The sequence below is a fragment of the Schistosoma haematobium genome, chromosome 2, assembly GCF_000699445.3.
Source record: "Schistosoma haematobium chromosome 2, whole genome shotgun sequence".
NCBI lineage: Eukaryota > Metazoa > Platyhelminthes > Trematoda > Strigeidida > Schistosomatidae > Schistosoma > Schistosoma haematobium.
The window spans coordinates 22351264-22370388 of record NC_067197.1 but is presented as its reverse complement, the minus strand read 5'-3'; the positions used below and the strand labels follow the sequence as shown (position 1 = coordinate 22370388).

The following is a 19125-nucleotide window of genomic DNA, read 5'->3' as shown; positions in this document are numbered from 1 at the left end:
TCTTGTTAAATAATTATCAGTAATATACACTGACAACACTGATTTTACATTGATTATAAATGTACATCCATTGATCTGTCTTCTCATCTATTTGCTTTTTTCCTTCATTTCCCTCTTCATTCATTTTCTTGTTCCAACCAATGATAATACCATCATCAACAACAATAAACAGAAATATTATCATGGTGAATCAATAGATATCAATGTTTTGGTAGACAATAATTCAAATAAGACAGTGAGAAAAATCAAATTGTCAGGTAAGTATCGCTCTCTCTCTCTAAACACTCATACATAGGCAAACATTTACACAGGTTCGTACTTACAAATTATTATGACTATTATTTGCAGACATTTTTTTATTGTCCAACATGATCTATTGTATTTTCTTAACTTGAGCTATATTAAAATCGTTATTTGAGAATTGAACTAACAAAGGTGTTTTCCTTGAATTTCGACGTTATTTTATGTGTACCCAATTTGCTTTTAATTAATAGTCTGAGTTATTAAGGATGTATTTGGACTGTCACAGATGTAATATAATGTAAATCAGATGAAATTGGGTTGAAAAACTCGATTATATATATATATATATATATTGTACAAACAGTATTTCTGACGTACACGATTTTCTGATAAAATCATTAACTGTATAGCCACAAAAATTGTTGTAAACAACTATCCAAAGAAATGTCTGTGAATAATTCGTGAGAATTGAAAAAAATTCGTTTATTTGTCGACAATGTCCAGATTAATCATGACGTCAATAAAAAAAATATAATAATGATAATAATTACTATTATTATAGTCATAATAAGTAATCCTAGTCATTAAAACTAGTTTTCTCTACTTAATCAAAAATACCAAAATTTACCAAATTTACCATGTTCTTTTTTGGATTCCATCAAAAAACACCGATTGTATTTTTTTTTCCTTCTTATCATGATAAACAACAACTTTCGACTTATCTTGTTTTGTTTCCTTTTTTTTTGTTTCTCTACAAGAAATCTTGATTTATATTCCTATATGATTGTAACTACAACAAAAACTTTCAGTGTTAGTACAGAGTACAAAAATAAGTATTTCTTTTGTCGATTTATTTATTTATTCAATAGTTCAGAATCATTTTGAATAATTTAGATACTAATTGTTATAAATATTCATGCTTGGTGAATGTTTGATTGTATGTTTTAGTTGATTGAAATAGTAGTTTTGGTCAACTGTCAATATGATTAAGTAATTTTCTCCAAAATTAGTACTTTAATATGTTATTAAAATTTTTGCAATCAATCAAATATTATCCAATAAAAATAATAATGAAATTATAATGAGTAATATATTTCATTTCCTTTTCTTCTCTTTTTAAAGTTGTAAATATTCAAATAATTTCATTGCTTACTAAGTTTGGATTTCCATAGCCTTGACTGGTATTGTCAGTTTAACTATTGTAGTAAAACTCTGAAATAAGAATAGAAATGTTAGTTAGTTTAATAAACTAAACTGGTTAGATAAAGGTTTAAGTTAGTCGATAAGTTTTTGATTATTACAATCAAATCAAAGTAGGGAAGGTTACGATTAGATTGTTTATTCATCACATTGAAAGATTTTAAACTGATTTACTTGACATCACGAGTAAATGTAAAGTTTCCCAATTTTCCTTTCAAGAATTTTGATTCTTCCTGAACATATTCAAAATTTCTTAGGTATTTAGGCGTTTCTACCAATGAAATTTTTTCATTAAATATACCTTAATGAACGTATGATATACAGAAGTCGTTATTCTTTTGTTTGTTAAGTTTATAATTGAAAAAATGTATACGGGATTATTTTCAGATAAAAGTGTTTTTTATTCAATCCAAGCACAACAGACGAATATCTGTCAGCCTTAAACAAACTCTGTTGATTGGATCTTTCTGATGTTCTTACATGAATATTTGGATAATATTTATTATTTATACTGAATTTATGTCTATGGTTATTCCAAGAACTATTTTTATTTCAGTGATTACATCTTTTGCATACAGGAAACGATTTCATATAATTTAAGAATTGTCTTTGAATGAATGTGATTGAATGGTAGCTTATACTAATTATTATTACTACTATTACCTCACTTTTTTTCCAAATTTCATTCTTACAAATATATTACATATACGTTTGTTTGTGTACACTTCCGTTTTATTATTCTTTCTAATTTCAGTTTTATTGTTATGAGTATTTCATTATTCACTTCAGTACGTAAAATCTCTTTATAATCAGATTTCTTCTGTGTATACTTGTTGTTCATGGTTGCAATTAAGTGTATATTCCTTTGTTATTTTTCCTTCTCATTAATTAAACAGTAGAAGATAATTAAACGTCATTTTTAATTGATGTATCATAAATTTTCATCTTTCTGTATGCATTTCTATTTTTTCCTGTCGTAATTGTTTTTGATCACATTTTCCCCCTTAAAGTTATTCAAATTACAGACATTACATTGTTTAGTCGTGCCGTATACAAATGTACAGTTGATGAAGCTGAATATGAGTAAGAATTAGTTTAGTGTTATCTTTAATGCATATAACTTAAATAATTATGCATACATATATATAACTCTTTATTCATGGAGTTTATTGAATGATCATATATCCTTACCTTTTGTGAATGTGATGTTGGAATAGTTTTCATCTTGTTTTTATTACTATATCGATTTTGGGTATGTTTTCTTTTAAAATTATTATTGTTGTGTGTTATATCTGTGTTGTTATTGTTGTTTCTTTTCAGTTATTTATGAGATTCCCAAGAGAATTGTTCATCTCCCAATTGTTTAAATGATTTCAATAGTTGTATACACGGTTGAATATTCAATTATGCTTAAAAAATTTCCCTTTTATTTAAATCGTTTGAAAATCATTTATTACTGCATTTGAATAGTTAACTAAAAAACAACTTATTAAGCTAAATTGGGATGACATAAATAGGTTCCATAAAGTACTATTCTATACGATAAATTTCATGGAAAAGTATCACTGTACATAAACAATCATTTATAGATTTGAACTGTTTTGTTTATATTACCAAGTATTCACTCTTCAACATGGAATATGTAAACTTCAGTAAAGTTTTATACTTTTCTAAGATGAAGTCTACGTCCATTCTATACAAGTTCATTCATATTGTTTATATGATAATTATTCAATTAATAATTTGTTTGAGTGGAAAACATGCAATAAAGTCATATAGTCATACAAGAGAATACTATTTTACAATGATATTTTATATCTAGCGATAGTAGCAATAATTTCCAGAATATGACAACAGAAAATGAAATAATCAGAATTACAGAGATATTGTTTCTAATAACAAACTGGAAATATACTTGGTTAATCTTTAGAAATTAATTTTAAAGAGTGCCATAAAAACTAGGCAACTAATTTTATTATAAAAATAAATTACAAATGAGGATAAGATAAAATTTTGGTCATAAAGGGTTTAAAAGCATGAATAAATCTGTTAAGAGTATGTTAATTGAGCAGAGAAGGAATAGGTGATAATTTAGTAAAGCTAGTGATTGTGTTTGTGGTAGGAGAATAGGTTGAGTAATTTTATTTAGGTTACATAGTTTTGACCTCTGTATGTAAATAAAATCTCGAAGGATGTAAAAGTTAACTACTTTTGGCAGGTAATTTTTCATCTGGTATAGGATTTTAAATGATTAGCACTTTCTGATCGATTGACCTGTATGTTCACGAGTTATCTATTACTGACTTACTGTGAATCTACTACTGTATCTTTTTAACCAAGCAATTTATGCCTAGCTTCACAAGAACAAATACTGGAGTGGCTGAGTCTGAGGTCTCTTCCTCTATTCTACTGGTAAATATGAGTAGACTAAAGCATATCAAACTTAAAGGTGTTGAGAACCAGAAACTTTTCCTTTAAGCCAGGTGCTCTTTGTCACCTTCTAGGTCAATTTTTATTATATATATCTTTTTTAATGAATCTCTGCAAAGTTTGAGTTTCCCGTTCTCTTCAAAAAATTCTGGCTAGTATACGTTCCCCACTAGTAGTTGTTTTAGGGTCGAGAATTCTTCTATGATCTCGTGCCTACAAATAATATATAATTGTTTCTGTACATCTTAGTCAATGAAATCGTCGAAAATAGATTTGTTTTACTAAATTAATTATTTGTTTGATGAGAATTTATTAACAATAACAATCATGAAAATTTATGAGGATTTTTAACCAAATGGTTTATTTACACTTAGCTCACCGAAAAACTAACCAGTTTTCTGATGTTTTGTCAAATCCATAAACTATTTCGATACATATATATATCTGTCTATTCTGAAATAAATACGTCATTTGTGTATGTTTATTAATTTTTCTATAGGGTACATTAGTTTACTTATTTTAAGAGGAAAGATCCATTAAATTTTAGCTCCTATACATTTAGATATGTTAAAACATGTTCAATCGGCTAAACTGTAATATTATTCTAGAAATAAACTTCCATTTATGTAATGTTTATGTCAGCAAGTAACAATATTCATAAACTTTTAGTATTTGCAAACGTATTGTGTCCAGAAGCAAGTTTATTTGTAAATAGCTTATACTTCAAATGGAATTGTGAGTACATTTCATTCATGTTGAAGTACATTTAATAATTTTCATATGTTTGATAATAGCAACAAATCGATCAGTATATTGTTTTTCAAAAACATACATCAAGTTTTGGGCTTAACGTATAAAGTCAACCCTACTACTAGCTATCTTTAGTATTTCAGTCAACTTGTTACTCACTGCAACTCATCATGCAGTTTCAAACATATTCCGTTTCTTAAGACTTCTGGTTCTTTAAATTGTTTATCGCTGAAATATTTAAAAAGTTTTGTCAGTTTTTAAATAAAATAGGAGAATTTTTAAAAATTGTAAGGTTTTTACTATTTCGTTGGTCTTTTATATTAGTTTGTAGCATTTCTTGTGAGTAACAATCGTACTAAGTGTTATTCTATGATTACTTAAACAGTAAAATATTTTAGTCCACTTATTAAAAATCCATTCACGTAACTTACAGGAAAGCAAATTATTTCAATGATCTGATGTTAACTTATTTTCTTACTGACGGTTATCAAAAGAATTCGGTTGTCTTCGAGTAAAGATTTCCTAACCACGAAGGGAGGTGTTCACTAACTCGTTGGTTCAGTTGCCTGGTAGTGCGCCCAATATAGCTTTCTCCACAGGCGCACCTGAGTTCGTAGATACACATAGAAGTGGCATAACCAGGTAACTTATCCTTCAATTGTGGAATCACCATCGATCGGGTCGAATACGATAAGCAGAGGTTGGCAACATTAAACGTTCTCTTTACTGCTCTAGTCAGTCTATCATGTAATACATCACTATCTACATCACCACTGAATTGCAGCTTCAAGAATAGAGGTTTCTTATGAGCCGTTAGTGTCACTATTTTCTTGCTTGTTACACGCAGGTGTTTCTTCAGGAAATCCTGTGGATAACCTAATCCAATCAACATATTATGAATATGCTCTAATTCCTTAACAATTGTGTCAACTGAGCATATCTTAATAGCTCTAGTTGCCAGACATTTGACTAAGTTTCTCTTATATTGAAGAGGCACAAAGTTTAAAAAAATATGTGTATTGGCTTGAAGGAGAACTTTTTCTATACACAGCTCTATTGATAGAACCATTTTCTTTTCTATTTAACAAAACTTCAAGGAAATGTAGTTTGTTATCTATTTCCTCTTCATATGTAAATTTAATTGCAGGATGTTTGTTATTAAATAGTTCTAGTAGTTGTTCTTCTCTAATGTTCTGATCGGCAATGATGAAAGTGTCATCAACGTAAGGACAGTAAAAATCAAGCTTATTGATAACCTCTTTGAGAGGTCCGTGCGTCTACGAATTCAGCTGCTCCTGTAGAGAAAGCTATATTGGGTGCACTACCAGGCAAGTGAACCGAAGAGTTAGTGAACACCTCCTTTCGTGGTTAGGAAAAGGTAACGTCAAGACAATACGCAGCTCGGTTCTATCACACTTGATCGATAGCGGTCATGTAGTGGACAAAAACAAGTCATTTAAAGTTATTTGTCGTATTCCCACCAGTTTTCCTTAATGTGTTCGCTCTCGTCTCTTATACATAGCAGAAGCTATAGGAATTCGAGCCAACAAGCAAAGTCTTTCTGTTCAGAAGAAATTTGCAACACCCTTATCTCTTCCTTGGCCTTAATAAATGAATTTATTTGTTATTTTTTCAAACTTTCTCTTCGTTTATTATTTTTCTTCGCCCCCTTCTACGATTTTATTTTATTTTCTCTCAAATATACGTTTCACGGTCCAATTATCTGAACACTTCCTATTACGTCATTTTATAAATGTTATCTCACTGTCTATGTTTTTCTAATCATTGACCTGTTTCCGATTATGTAACATTGGTTTGAGCCTTTATTATTCTTATCAAAACTAATGCACCTGTTATCACACTACCAATTTGTACTTTTCACTTTTCACTTATGTAATCGTTTTCATTGTTATCATTGACTCACAAACTACCTTGATTGGTTTAATAATTTCATATATGCATATAAATATTACTATATATTCGAGTAAAGCCTGATGAGGATCTAATCGAAAACAATATTGTTCGCCTATATATGTTGTTCTAAATTTTACTTTCTGCTAATTATATAGCTATCTTTTAATATGTCACCCGTTATCAGGCATGAATATTAATGAGATAGTAAACGCAGCCAAGATTTAAAATGTTTCGTTCAGTTTTGTGAATTCCGGTTTAATAAATTTACAATCCTCTTCGCGAATCAGAGAACACTAACCTATATAAACTCAAAACTTGCTGCAGTCGTCCCAGTACCGTTTAAAATCTGAGTCTTAGTTGGTTTGATGTTCCTTTTGCGATGTTGTCGTAGATATTGATTCATTAGCTATCAAAACAAACGTATAACTACTAACAGCATCAACCAGTAAATTCATAATTAGATTTTACAACAGGATAATTCACTTTTAGGCTGGTTATAAGGGAACACTAAAGGCCATCTTGGCAGTTTATAACATAAATATCACAGATTAGTACAGTGGCACAACCATAACGATATCAAGAATCCTAATTGATCACTTACCCTTTATGTATATATATTTGTATTGGTCAATAACTAGTTACATTTAGCGAGAACAAGTTAATTCCGAATCACCTCGCTTACATGACTGTGAAATTCATTGTTATTACCGATGATAGCATGTATTACAGCATCTCAATCACACTGGCTTTCAATATAACGAGAGGGGACTACCAAAATATATGAAGTATGTTACTCGGCAATTCAAAAGTGCACATTCTTGTCAATAAATTCTACTTGTTTAACAGCACACCGTTCATAACATGACTAATTAACCTTTATTTATCCGAGAGATTTTTCATCCTTTGCATTTATACTTACTTACCTACTTACTTACTTACGCCTGTTACTCCCAATGGAGCATAGGCCGCTGACCAGCATTCTCCAACCCACTCTGTCCTGGGCCTTCTTTTCTAGTTCCATCCAATTCTTGTTCATTTTTCTCATGTCTATTTCCATTTCTCGGCGTAATGTGTTCTTTGGTCTTCCTCTTTTCCTTTGGCCTTCAGGATTCCATGTGAGGGCTTGTCTTGTGACGCAGTTGGGTGCTTTCCTCAATGTGTGTCCTATCCACTTCCAGCGCTTCTTCCTGATTTCTTCCTCCGCTGGGATCTGGTTTGTTCTCTCCAACAGTGGGTTGTTGTTAATAGTGTCCGGCCAACGGATCTGAAGTATTTTGCGTAGACAACTGTCAATAAACACCTGTATTTTCTGGATGATGGCTTTCGTAGTTCTCCAGGTTTCTGCCCCATACAGTAGAACTGTCTTGACATTTGTATTGAAAATCCTGGCCTTGGTGTTGGTTGCCAATTGTCTTGAGTTCCAGATGCTCTTCAGTTGTAAATATCCTGTTCTTGCTTTGCCGATCCGCGCTTTCACATCCGCATCAGATCCACCCTGTTCATCAATGATGCTGCCCAAATACGTAAAGGTTTTTACATCTTCCAAATCTTCTCCGTCAATTGTGATTGGATTGGTGCATTCTGTGTTGTATCGGAGAATCCTACTTTTCCCTTTGTGTATATTGAGACCTACTGCTGCTGAGGCTGCTGCCACACTGTTCGTCTCCTCCTGCATCTGTTGTTGCGTTTGGGATAGAAGGGCCAGATCATCTGCGAAGTCCAGATCGTCCAACTGCATCCTAGATGTCCATTGTATCCCGCGCTTCCCTTCAGATGTTGACGTCTTCATGATCCAGTCGATCACCAGGAGAAAGAGAAAGGGTGAGAGTAAGCAACCTTGCCTGACACCGGTCTTTACCTCGAACGAGTTTGTCAACTATCCTCCATGCACAATTTTGCAGTTTAATCCATCATAGGAATTCCGTATGATATTGACTATCTTCTGAGGCACACCGTAGTGTCGAAGAAGTTTCCATAGTGTTGTTCTGTCCACGCTATCAAATGCCTTTTCGTAGTCAATGAAGTTGATGTAGAGTGATGAATTCCATTCAATTGATTGTTCCACAATGATCCGTAGAGTTGCGATTTGGTCTGTACACTATCTATCCTTACGGAATCCAACCTGTTGGTCACGAAGTTGGGCGTCTACGCAGTCCTTCATTCTATTTAACAATACCCTGTTGAAGACTTTTCCCGGTATTGAGAGAAGAGTGATATCCCTGTAGTTATCACAGTTGCTGAGATCGCCTTTCTTCGGTATTTTGATCAGAAGTCCTTCTTTCCAGTCTGTTGGTACTTGTTCCTCATCCCAAATCTTATTGAAGAGAATGTGGAGTATCCTTGCAGTTGCCGCTACGTCTGCTTTTAGTGCCTCTGCTGGGATGTTGTCCGGTCCTGCTGCTTTTCCACTCTTGATTTGTCTGATGGCCATGTTGATCTCTTCAATTGTTGGTGGGCCAACATCGATTGGGAGGTCCGTGGGTGCTGCTTCGATGTTAGGTGGGTTCAGTGGAGCTGGTCGATTCAAGAGTTCTTTGAAGTGTTCTACCCACCTGTTTTGTTGCTCTTCAATGTTGGTGATTACCTCGCCTTCCTTGCTTTTCACTGGTCGTTCTGGTTTGCGGCGATTTCCAGAGAGTTTCTTTGTCGTGTCATAAAATTGTCTCATGTTTCCTTCTCTTGCAGCCTTTTCCGCCGTCGTTGCTAAATCTTCTACATATTTACGTTTGTCGGTTCGGATGCTCCGCTTCACTTGTTTGTTTATTTCTGTGTATTCAACTTATGCCTTGGCTTTTTCTGCTCTTGTTCGACTGGTATTGATTGCTGCCTTCTTGTTCCTCCTTTCTTGAATCTTATCCAGTGTATCAACAGTAATCCATTCTTTGTGATGGTGCTTCTTGTGACCCAGGACCTCATGACATGTTGAAGTGATTGCCTCTTTGATCCCCTTCCAGTTGCTCTCCACAGTAGTTCCTTCTCCATTGAGTAGATCATGAAAGGCCTGGAACTTGTTGCTGAGGTCTATCTTGAATTTGTTGAGTTTGTTAGTATCCTTAAGAAAGGCCGTATTGGACTTTTGTGATATTGTCCGCCCCATTGTCCAGTGCTTCTTGAGTTTCAATTTCATCTTGGCGATCAGCAAGTGATGATCTGATGCTATATCAGCTCCTCTCTTGGTTCTCACGTCCTCTATAGTCCTCCTGAACGTTTTGTTGATGCAAATATGGTCGATTTGGTTTTGTGTATAGTGATCCGGTGAAGTCCATGTGGTTTTGTGTATGTGTTTATGTGGGAATATGGTGCCGCCTATGACCAGTTTATTGAAGGCGCATAGATTTGCAAATCTCTCACCATTTTCGTTTCTTTCTCCCAGTCCGTCTCGTCCCATGATGTCTTCATATCCAGTGTTGTCCGTTCCAACCTTGGCGTTGAAATCTCCCATCAGAATGGTCAGGTCCTTTTTTGGGCACTTCTCGACGATTGACTGCAGTCTATTGTAGAATTGATCTTGAGCGTCTTCTCTGTAGTCGTTGGTAGGCGCATAGCATTGGATGATGTTCATTGAAATACCCTCTTTCTTTGTTTTGAACGAGGCATTTATACTGACGTTAATTTTCTGAGAGTTCATAAGGGTGGCATGCAAGACCATATACTTCCACGTAATAAGATGCAGACACGGTTGAAATCCAAAATTTCGTACCGAATCACCATTAGTATATCTCCCTTAATAACTTATGACATGTGTGAGATTTTCATCACTTTGACATTTTGGGTTCTCAGATATCACCTCATCTCGGTATACTTTTCAAGACATGTATATAAACTACAATAAATTATTTGCGGTTGTTTTTGTAAGTATAAAATTTAATATTACATGTAAGCTTATTTCATGAACTATGGTAATGTAGAATTTCACTCGTCTACCATTTAAGCTCTTCGTCATTTCTATATTAGGATTAAACTAATGAAAACTTACTGTTCCTATTATCAGCTTGAATTTCCCACACATTACACCTAGGTTAAATTAGAAAAATACGTAAAGTATTAAGGCAAAGTTGAAAGCAGACTCAGATAAAACAATTAGAAATGACAATTGATTACACGAAACGTATGTTTATATGATACTTGTTTTTATAAATATGTTTCTATACCATTTGACTAATCACTTTTAAATAAGATTATTACTTTGTTACTAGGTGATAATTTTACGAAATTTTTCAACCTTAACATTAGCAAATCTTTTTTAATCTGAGAATCCAATTTTATTACAGCAGCACTTGTAAAACCGTGATTTTCGCAAGTGCTAATCAATCCGCTTATTGTACGAATAAATGAGTAGAAAATCCAATTCACTGACTAAAATGCCTTTGTATATCAAATAACACAATGCAGTTATTGATTTCGAACTTTATTGAACAAATAATCATTTCTATAGTCTACATATGCTTCATAAATTGGTTCAATGGAAGTTCATTCTAGTTATACTAATCATTTACAAAGAATCAAAAATTTTGTTAATTAATACCTGGGTAGCGTTACAATGAACTACGACTTTTTTCTATACCTACTAGCTGTTTACAGTCTTCTCATAATTGACTCCAATGTTGTTGATATCTTATAACGATTTTAAGTTATTAATAATAAACACATATTTTTCAAAAGTAAGTTTACCGAAACCGGAATAACTTAACTAAATAAAAATATACTCTTTCAAATTGGGCGTCAAACAAAATAGTTCAGTACAAGTGTTGACTTACATATTATCGTCTTCTCTTTCATATGTCAAATAAACTATGATTTTTTGTGATTGACTCAATTAATCTTAATGTAATAAACTGAGTTGATTTATAAACTCTTACAATAATTCCATATTAGTAATATCCAAAAATAAATACAAAATGTTGATAATGAATATTTTCATTATTTTAGAATTATGCTTTTATATATGTGTATGTGCATATTTTTCTTATAACCCTTATATAATTTTATTTTATCCAGTTTTATTTATCATTTTTATTCTTCTTTCACAATGCATGCATTTATTTACAATAATTTTTTGGCTACAATTATTCTCGTTGACCTGGTTTATTGATTCACCTACTCGTTCGTTCGTTCGTTCGTCCATTGGTTCAAACTCACTTTAATCTACTACTGTTTTTGATTATTTCTACCGTTTGATGATGATGATAATAAAATGCTAATGGCATGTACAATTACTTACACATATAATCTCTGTTGGATGTTGTTCACTGGGTGATTTTATGATAAATTTGCACAATCTTTCTATATATACATATATGTTATGTATCTGCTATGCCTCGTCATATTATACTCCTCTACGTAGTTCGTCAGTATACTCAATTATGCTTACACAATAACAATCGTTATAACTGTGTTGTGGATGAATTAGAAACTGAGTAAGTTTTATACATTATCGTATTGTTAGATTATCATGATCATTGTGTATACATACTTTATATTCTTTATTCATTCATACAGTATTAGTGTTGTTAAAGTTTTTTTCGAATCTTCTTTATGTTTTAAATATTCCTTTACACATACCTATTTGTGCATGTTAGTTATTTCTCATAATCATATCATTCATTGTTTAATATAAATGACATGCTAATAAAGTGAGTTTTGGCCACATATACATTGAAACTAGAGTTTATTTACATTTAAAACTGTTAGTGAACTTCATCATATTCATTTGTAATTTCATTATGAATGATTTTAGATTTTATTCTGTATTCGATGATACACCTATTGTGTTTTACAACAAATTATAAACATTATGACATTTCGCGTAATAATATACGTATATATGGCTAAGATTGTACATTTTCTACATTTAATTAGAACTGTTCATTTCCGGTTATTCCATTTCAGTTAACAACATCAGAATTCTTTCATAAATATATTGATTACTTATTGCAAATTAATGATAAATAATTCATTTTTGTATTGGTTGTTTGAATTTTCCTGTCGATGTTTAGGACTGAAATTGATCAGTCTTATTGGCATATATGCATCCTGTGTGGATTGCTTCGATATTGCCTTAAGTCACAAACATTATAGGCAAGGCTAGATGGTAGCTAGCAGTGGAATCCAGGACGCGTGTTTCGTCTCATTTGGGTCCCGAAGCAAACCTGAACTATCACATGCATAAACATCTGGCTGACAAGCCTGAAACAGGATGGTTTGGTCGTCATCATCCACCTGAGCTACAAATCTTCTCCACCATCTCAAAATCATATGAGCGTAATACGCTTCTCGTTGTTCGAAAATGGGAGAATTTCGCCAAAAGGCAGGCTTCCACTCGAGAACAACTATATTTTCTCCATGAGTGTCTTCGCCAGCATGTTCTACCAACAAGTGTAAGATATAGACCTCCAATCAACTGCCCATTAGGATGGAGAATTGCCGAGCAAAGTGGAAGAAAAATGGTACACCTAATGATAACGGATGCACACTACAGGATCTGCAAATACCAACACGTCATAGAAGACCAAAAGATAAAGCTACAAAGGATGCTCACATCAGAACATTTGGAAATCGTGACAACAGCCATCGAGATATCATGCAAACGACATAGAGAACAAAGAAGAAACACCTTAAAGAAAAAACTAATCAAGATCTCAAAACCACCCATGGAAGAAAACACAAACAACTGCGTGATCAATCTGTCAAAACAACCACTGACAAATACGGAAGAACACCTGCTCCAAAAAGGATTAAACTACAATACAAGCGACGCCTCAAAACTACAGTTCTTCGCAGCACTAGAGTCATCACTCAAAACTTCCGGAATCAGTGAAGAAACACAACAGGAAATAAGGCAAACTATAGTACCGATAACTCAACAGGTGAAAAAAAACAACCAACTGACTCCACAAGAACAAAAGGCCTTGAAAGAACTCAGAAATAGAAAAGATATTATCATAATACCAGCGGACAAGGGACGCACCACAGTAATCATGGACAAAGAAGAATACATCAACAAAGCCGAAGAACTACTCGAAGATAAGAGCACATACAAACTGATGGACACAAATCCCGTCAAAAAATTAGACAATCAAATCTCAAAGACTTTAAACAAGCTAGTCAAAGCAGGAGAAATAACAAAACAAGACCAATGGAGGATGAAATCCAGTGGACCAGTACTCCCTCGATTCTACGGTAGACCCAAAATACACAAACCAAACATTCCACTACGTCCAATAGTAGCACTCCCCGGAACGCCAACATACAATTTGTCAAAAGAAATTTCACGAATACTGAGACATCTAGTAGATTCAGCCAAACACTCCATCAAATCCCCAACACAATTCCTGGACCAAATTAAGGATATTCAAATCAACAACGACGAACTCATGATATCCTTCGACGTAACAGCACTGTTCACCTCAATTGAACCACAGCTAGCAAAAGAAACTATATCCCTGCTACTCAACAACGACACAAATCTCACCAAATACACGACACTTCAAATTAAAAGTCTACTGGAGCTCATCGATTTATGCCTAACAACATATTTTCAATTCAACAACAAAATCTACGAACAAACAAAAGGGACACCAATGGGATCACCAATATCAGGACTGATCGCAGAAGCAGTGATGCAAAGACTAGAAGCCACGATATTACCAGTGATCAAGCCAAAAGTTTGGATTCGCTACGTAGACGACACCTTTGTCATCGTCAAAAAGGATGAACTGGAAAACACATACAAACTGATCAACAACGTTTTCAACGACATCAAGTTTACAATGGAACAGGAGTCAAACAACCAACTAGCATTCTTGGATATATTGATCACTAGAACCGATACAGGAAAACTGGAAACTCAAGTATATAGGAAACCGACCCATACAGATCAAATCCTCAATTACAACAGCAACAACCCAAGAGCTCACAAAATCAACTGCGTACACGCATTGTTCAAGAAGGCGAGGACACACTGCAGCACACTGGCAGCACGAAAAAATGAAGAGAAATACCTGAAGGACATATTTCAAAAGAACGGCTACCCAATCAACTTCATCAAAAAGCACCAACGGCACACAGCATCAGAACCCAAATCAAGCACAAAAATCAACAAAAGGATCACCCTACCGTACATACAAGGAATATCAGAAACCGCAACGAGACTGCTGAAAACCTTCGGGATAGGTGTGGCACACAAACCAACAAATTCATTACAATCAATCCTATGCAAACCAAAAGATGAAATAACAAAGGAAAACAAATCAAACATCATCTACAAAATAAATTGTACCAACTGCGACAAACACTACATCGGACAAAGCGGACGCCCCCTCCACCTACGCCTACATGAACATCAATTAGCAGTCAAACGCCATGATATCTCTTCACTTATATCAATACACGTGGATAACTACGGACATTCATTCGATTGGGAAAATGTAGAAATCTTAGACAGAGGACACGACCAAACCATCCAGCTCAGAGAACAAAACTCCACCAAAATCATCCACCTGAGCTACAAATCTTCTCCACCATCTCAAGCCTGAAACAATACGAAATGCGCGTCCTGGATTGTACTGCTGGCCACTATCATCTCTGTTTTATTTCTGCTATTATTTAACAGTATAATTCAATAATCTTGTCAATTGGTTATCGTTATCGTAATAGAGAAGTATATTATTTGCATTCGCCTGTGTAGTTGATAACCTGAATTGATACCTCTCAATCGTTCAAAGCTAGTTTACTTCTGAAAAAAATAGTAGTGAGGTTGTAAATGACTAGATATCATGAGACAAAACGACTAAATGGCTACTAATAATACAATAAAATGATTATGAATGGTAATTGATCACTTATCAGCCAATAAAATTGGGACTTTACTTAGTTTACATTGAATTAATATTGAAATTATGTCGAAGTTGTATAAATGAGATATTATTCGACAAAAAGCGCACATAATGTTTGCCAAGATTACTGAATCGATAAATTGCAGTTACAGTGAGAAACAAAATTATGATATAACATGAAATTATTAAGTGGGAAATATTTTACAAAATTCCAATGTATATTCTTTTTCTAATTAAAAAGGAATGTATTTATGTACAAAATCATTGTTAAATTCGAAAAAGTTCCTTCACTTATTATTATTATTATTATGCAAAAACATAATAATATCTTTACATAAACTTTACTGCACTACATTGTCGAGTGTACTGGGTCAGTTCAACTTTTAAACTAACGATTTTTCTAGTTTGCACAAACAATATGAATTACGATATTATAATTTATGTGAATACATTCGAAAGATTTCGATTATTATGGATATTAAATCAAACAGGGTATCTTTATAAGTCTAGCAAACTCAGTATTTTAATAAATATAGTACTTCATGGAGGGTGTCATTGTCAAGCCAATATATTGTTTTCAGCTTGTACTTTATCAGTAGATTCATTGTAGCAATACTTATGATTCACATCCCGTCTCAACTTATTTCAACTAACTAATTCTAGGAGGTGTCATTTATCTTTTGTTTGAATATAGTTGAGCTGTGGTTTCGTATTTACTAAAATAATTCCCTTTCAACCACTAGATTTTAAATACAAATTTTGTTTATTATTTTTAAGTGTGAGTAGTATCATTAGGTTTTATACAACTTATTCGAGCATAATAGAATGATAATATCGACTTATTTTATCGAAATAGTTTGTATGATCAATTATAGGGATTTTTAATTATGGGATGTAATTTGTGATCACGTATATATTAACGTAATTACTTTGAACGAGAAAAAAATCACTTTGAATATCCAGTATACAAAATGAATTCATTGATAGTAATTAGCTTTAGTAAAATGTACATTGACTAGCATAGTGTATCTAATAAAGAGTGGTGTTTGTACTGTCAATGTTCTATTAATTTGAAAATTAAAACATGAATTTTCTAGCCATTGAGTGACTTCACTATCTGATTTATTAGTTTTTCTCTAATTCTAATTCTACTATTCAATAATTGATTTTCGAATAATCTAAACAAATTAATGAGAAAAATGTTTTATTCGATTAAGCTTTTTAACATATCTTTGAACTAGTACAACTGAATTTTACGATTAGGTATAGAAAAACATGTCGGTTAGATAATGGACACGATTGCTTGAGAGCAATTCAATATCAGAATTAGTGGTGACAGTTATGATGATGATGATAACGAATATTTAGGAAAATAATTCAAAGCTTGGAATGAACATGGTAATTATAATGTTGAATAAGTTTTATTCAGTGAATACGTTGTTATAAAATAAACAGCTTACTTAGTAATCAGTGTAAGAGCTGAAAATTGTTTTGAACTGGTTATATATTAAGATTAAGTGTTTAGTCATCAAGAAACAACACATATAATTCAAACCTAATAAAACGAACACACAGTCATTGTAGACCCTATAACATTTAGAAATCAATCACTCTCATTCACTGCAATAAATCTTTTATGGTTGAATTATTCTGAAAAATTTTCAAATAATCGTTCTGTCCAATTAATGTTATTATTTACATTGGATTTTACGACGAATAAGTTTCATTTATGTTATTTAGTACTTAGTGTTAATCGTTGTTTACTGATCGAATTTCAACACTTTCTGCTGTTGTCATAAAGTTATTTAATATCAAACAAAGCTAATTATGATGTCGAGTCACTTGAACCATTGACCACACCATAGGGATGATCGATGGAATGAGGACAATTACTAGGACTAGATGATATAATTTTCTTTAATATTCAGAAAAAAATTAATGCGAGCATCTCATCCTTATAACAGGAGAGTTATTGCCCAAACGGCTGAATAGTAATCTCTGTATGATACTCACTGATATAAGACCGCATTCCGCGAAAACGATTAAATTCTCTTAGGATTATAAATGCAACTTAGACGTAGTATGTGTTATTGGAACTCGTTTTGAAAATTTTAAACACCTTTAATTCAAAGCAATGATCGTAAGTTTGATAAAAAAGTATCATTAAGTGTAAATGCGTATCTTTTTCATAATTGATTAAGTTTATTACTGTATATGTCTGACTTGTTTTTATCATTCATATCATCATCATTATCCTTGGTAATGTCGTAGTAAACGAGAACTTAAGTGGGGAAGATCAATTTATTGTTGAAAGCTATACATTTAATATATAATTTGCATATCCCCCATCAGTTGTTCTTTACACGCTTCATGATTCTTTCACTTCTATTGTTATCATAGCTAATTTCTGTTTTTCTTTCTGTTCTCTTCAATTGAATCTTCTCAATCTTCTGCTCGCATGCATTTCATTTCCGATTGGTAACATAAACCATAATATCATTAATTAATATTACCACAGTTTTGTAGAATGATTCTGATAAGTTTACATGCATTCCAATTATTCTTTTCTAACTATTTATTTTGAGTAATATTTACAATAATCATTTGTTAACATTTTTAATATTATTTTGGTTGATAGTGAGTCATTTCCTATTTTACCAAGTCAAACGGGTTGGTGTAAAGTATATAAACTACGTCCATTACTTGCCAATAACAGACATAAACGTGGTCTAGCATTAGATGGTAAATTAAAACATGAAGATACTAATCTAGCTTCATCTACAATGTAAGTTTGTTATTTGTATTGTTATTTTAAAATATAGATATATACTATTGCATTTTGACTGAATTTTGTATGGATACTCAGTGATTCAATGATACTGTGTTTATTGTGACAACTTTTAACTGTCTAAGCTTTATATTGATTATCTTCATCCATTTAACACTTAATGCTCTATGTTTCATTCTTTTTAGGGTAATTATTTTCTCTGTTTTAAAAGAAAAGTTTATTCACAATATTGTACCATAGAATAAACGTTATATTCAATTGTAATTGATTTCAATAAGAAAGAGTAAAACACCTTAATAATAACATTATTTACACACGGTGTAACATCAAGTTTAAATGTTTAATTTTTATATTATTATCATAGCAATATATTATTAATAATAATAGTTATAATAATATATTACTATCATAATATTACCATAAGCAATATCTGACCTATATCTTCTAACTATTTGTTTTCGTTATTTCTTTAGATTGCTTCATATAATCCCTTACTTCATGTAATCCCTTACTTATTTACTTGCTTGTTTAAGCCTGTTACCCCTCGTGGAGGAACATAGGTCACTCACCAGAAAGCATGACATGAGTTAACAAAAATCATTAATTTCTAAATATATATATGGTCATGGTCAAATAGTTTATCTGAATCTTTGCTAAACAAAGTTTTTAATACTTCTAAACTGGAAATAGATGATAGAACATGAAATCCATTGAATAAATTAGCAGTTATAAATATTATATTATTGAATAATCCAATAACAACAAAACTCATATTATTGCTATTATTCTGATTGTTTAGTTTAAAATTATTATTTCAATCTGATTTGAAATTGTAAAGATGATTTCAAACTAAGATAAAATAACAATAGTTGAGATCATGAATCAATTGAAGCTAGACCACCATGGTAAACCTGGAAGCACTGGAAAACCGTTCTCGTCCTAGTATGAGACTCCTCAGCAGTGTGC

At 32.4% G+C, this 19125-nt stretch overlaps 1 protein-coding gene across 2 annotated transcripts in view; it reads left to right on the top strand.

Annotated features, from left to right (window-relative positions):
* Positions 1-19125, top strand: part of ARRB1_2 (Beta-arrestin-1) — a gene marked incomplete at its 3' end in the record, with an annotated part of 43193 nt that overhangs the window by 15193 nt on the left and 8875 nt on the right. The window contains exons 8-10 of one of the 2 annotated variants that reach the window (XM_051214635.1): positions 173-257; positions 11882-11954; positions 18010-18156. In XM_051214635.1, the coding sequence (XP_051067818.1) occupies positions 173-257; positions 11882-11954; positions 18010-18156 (305 nt within the window). Of the gene's footprint in view, positions 1-172; positions 258-2453; positions 2527-11881; positions 11955-18009; positions 18157-19125 lie in introns of both variants that reach the window. The other variant, XM_051214636.1, reaches the window with a different exon arrangement.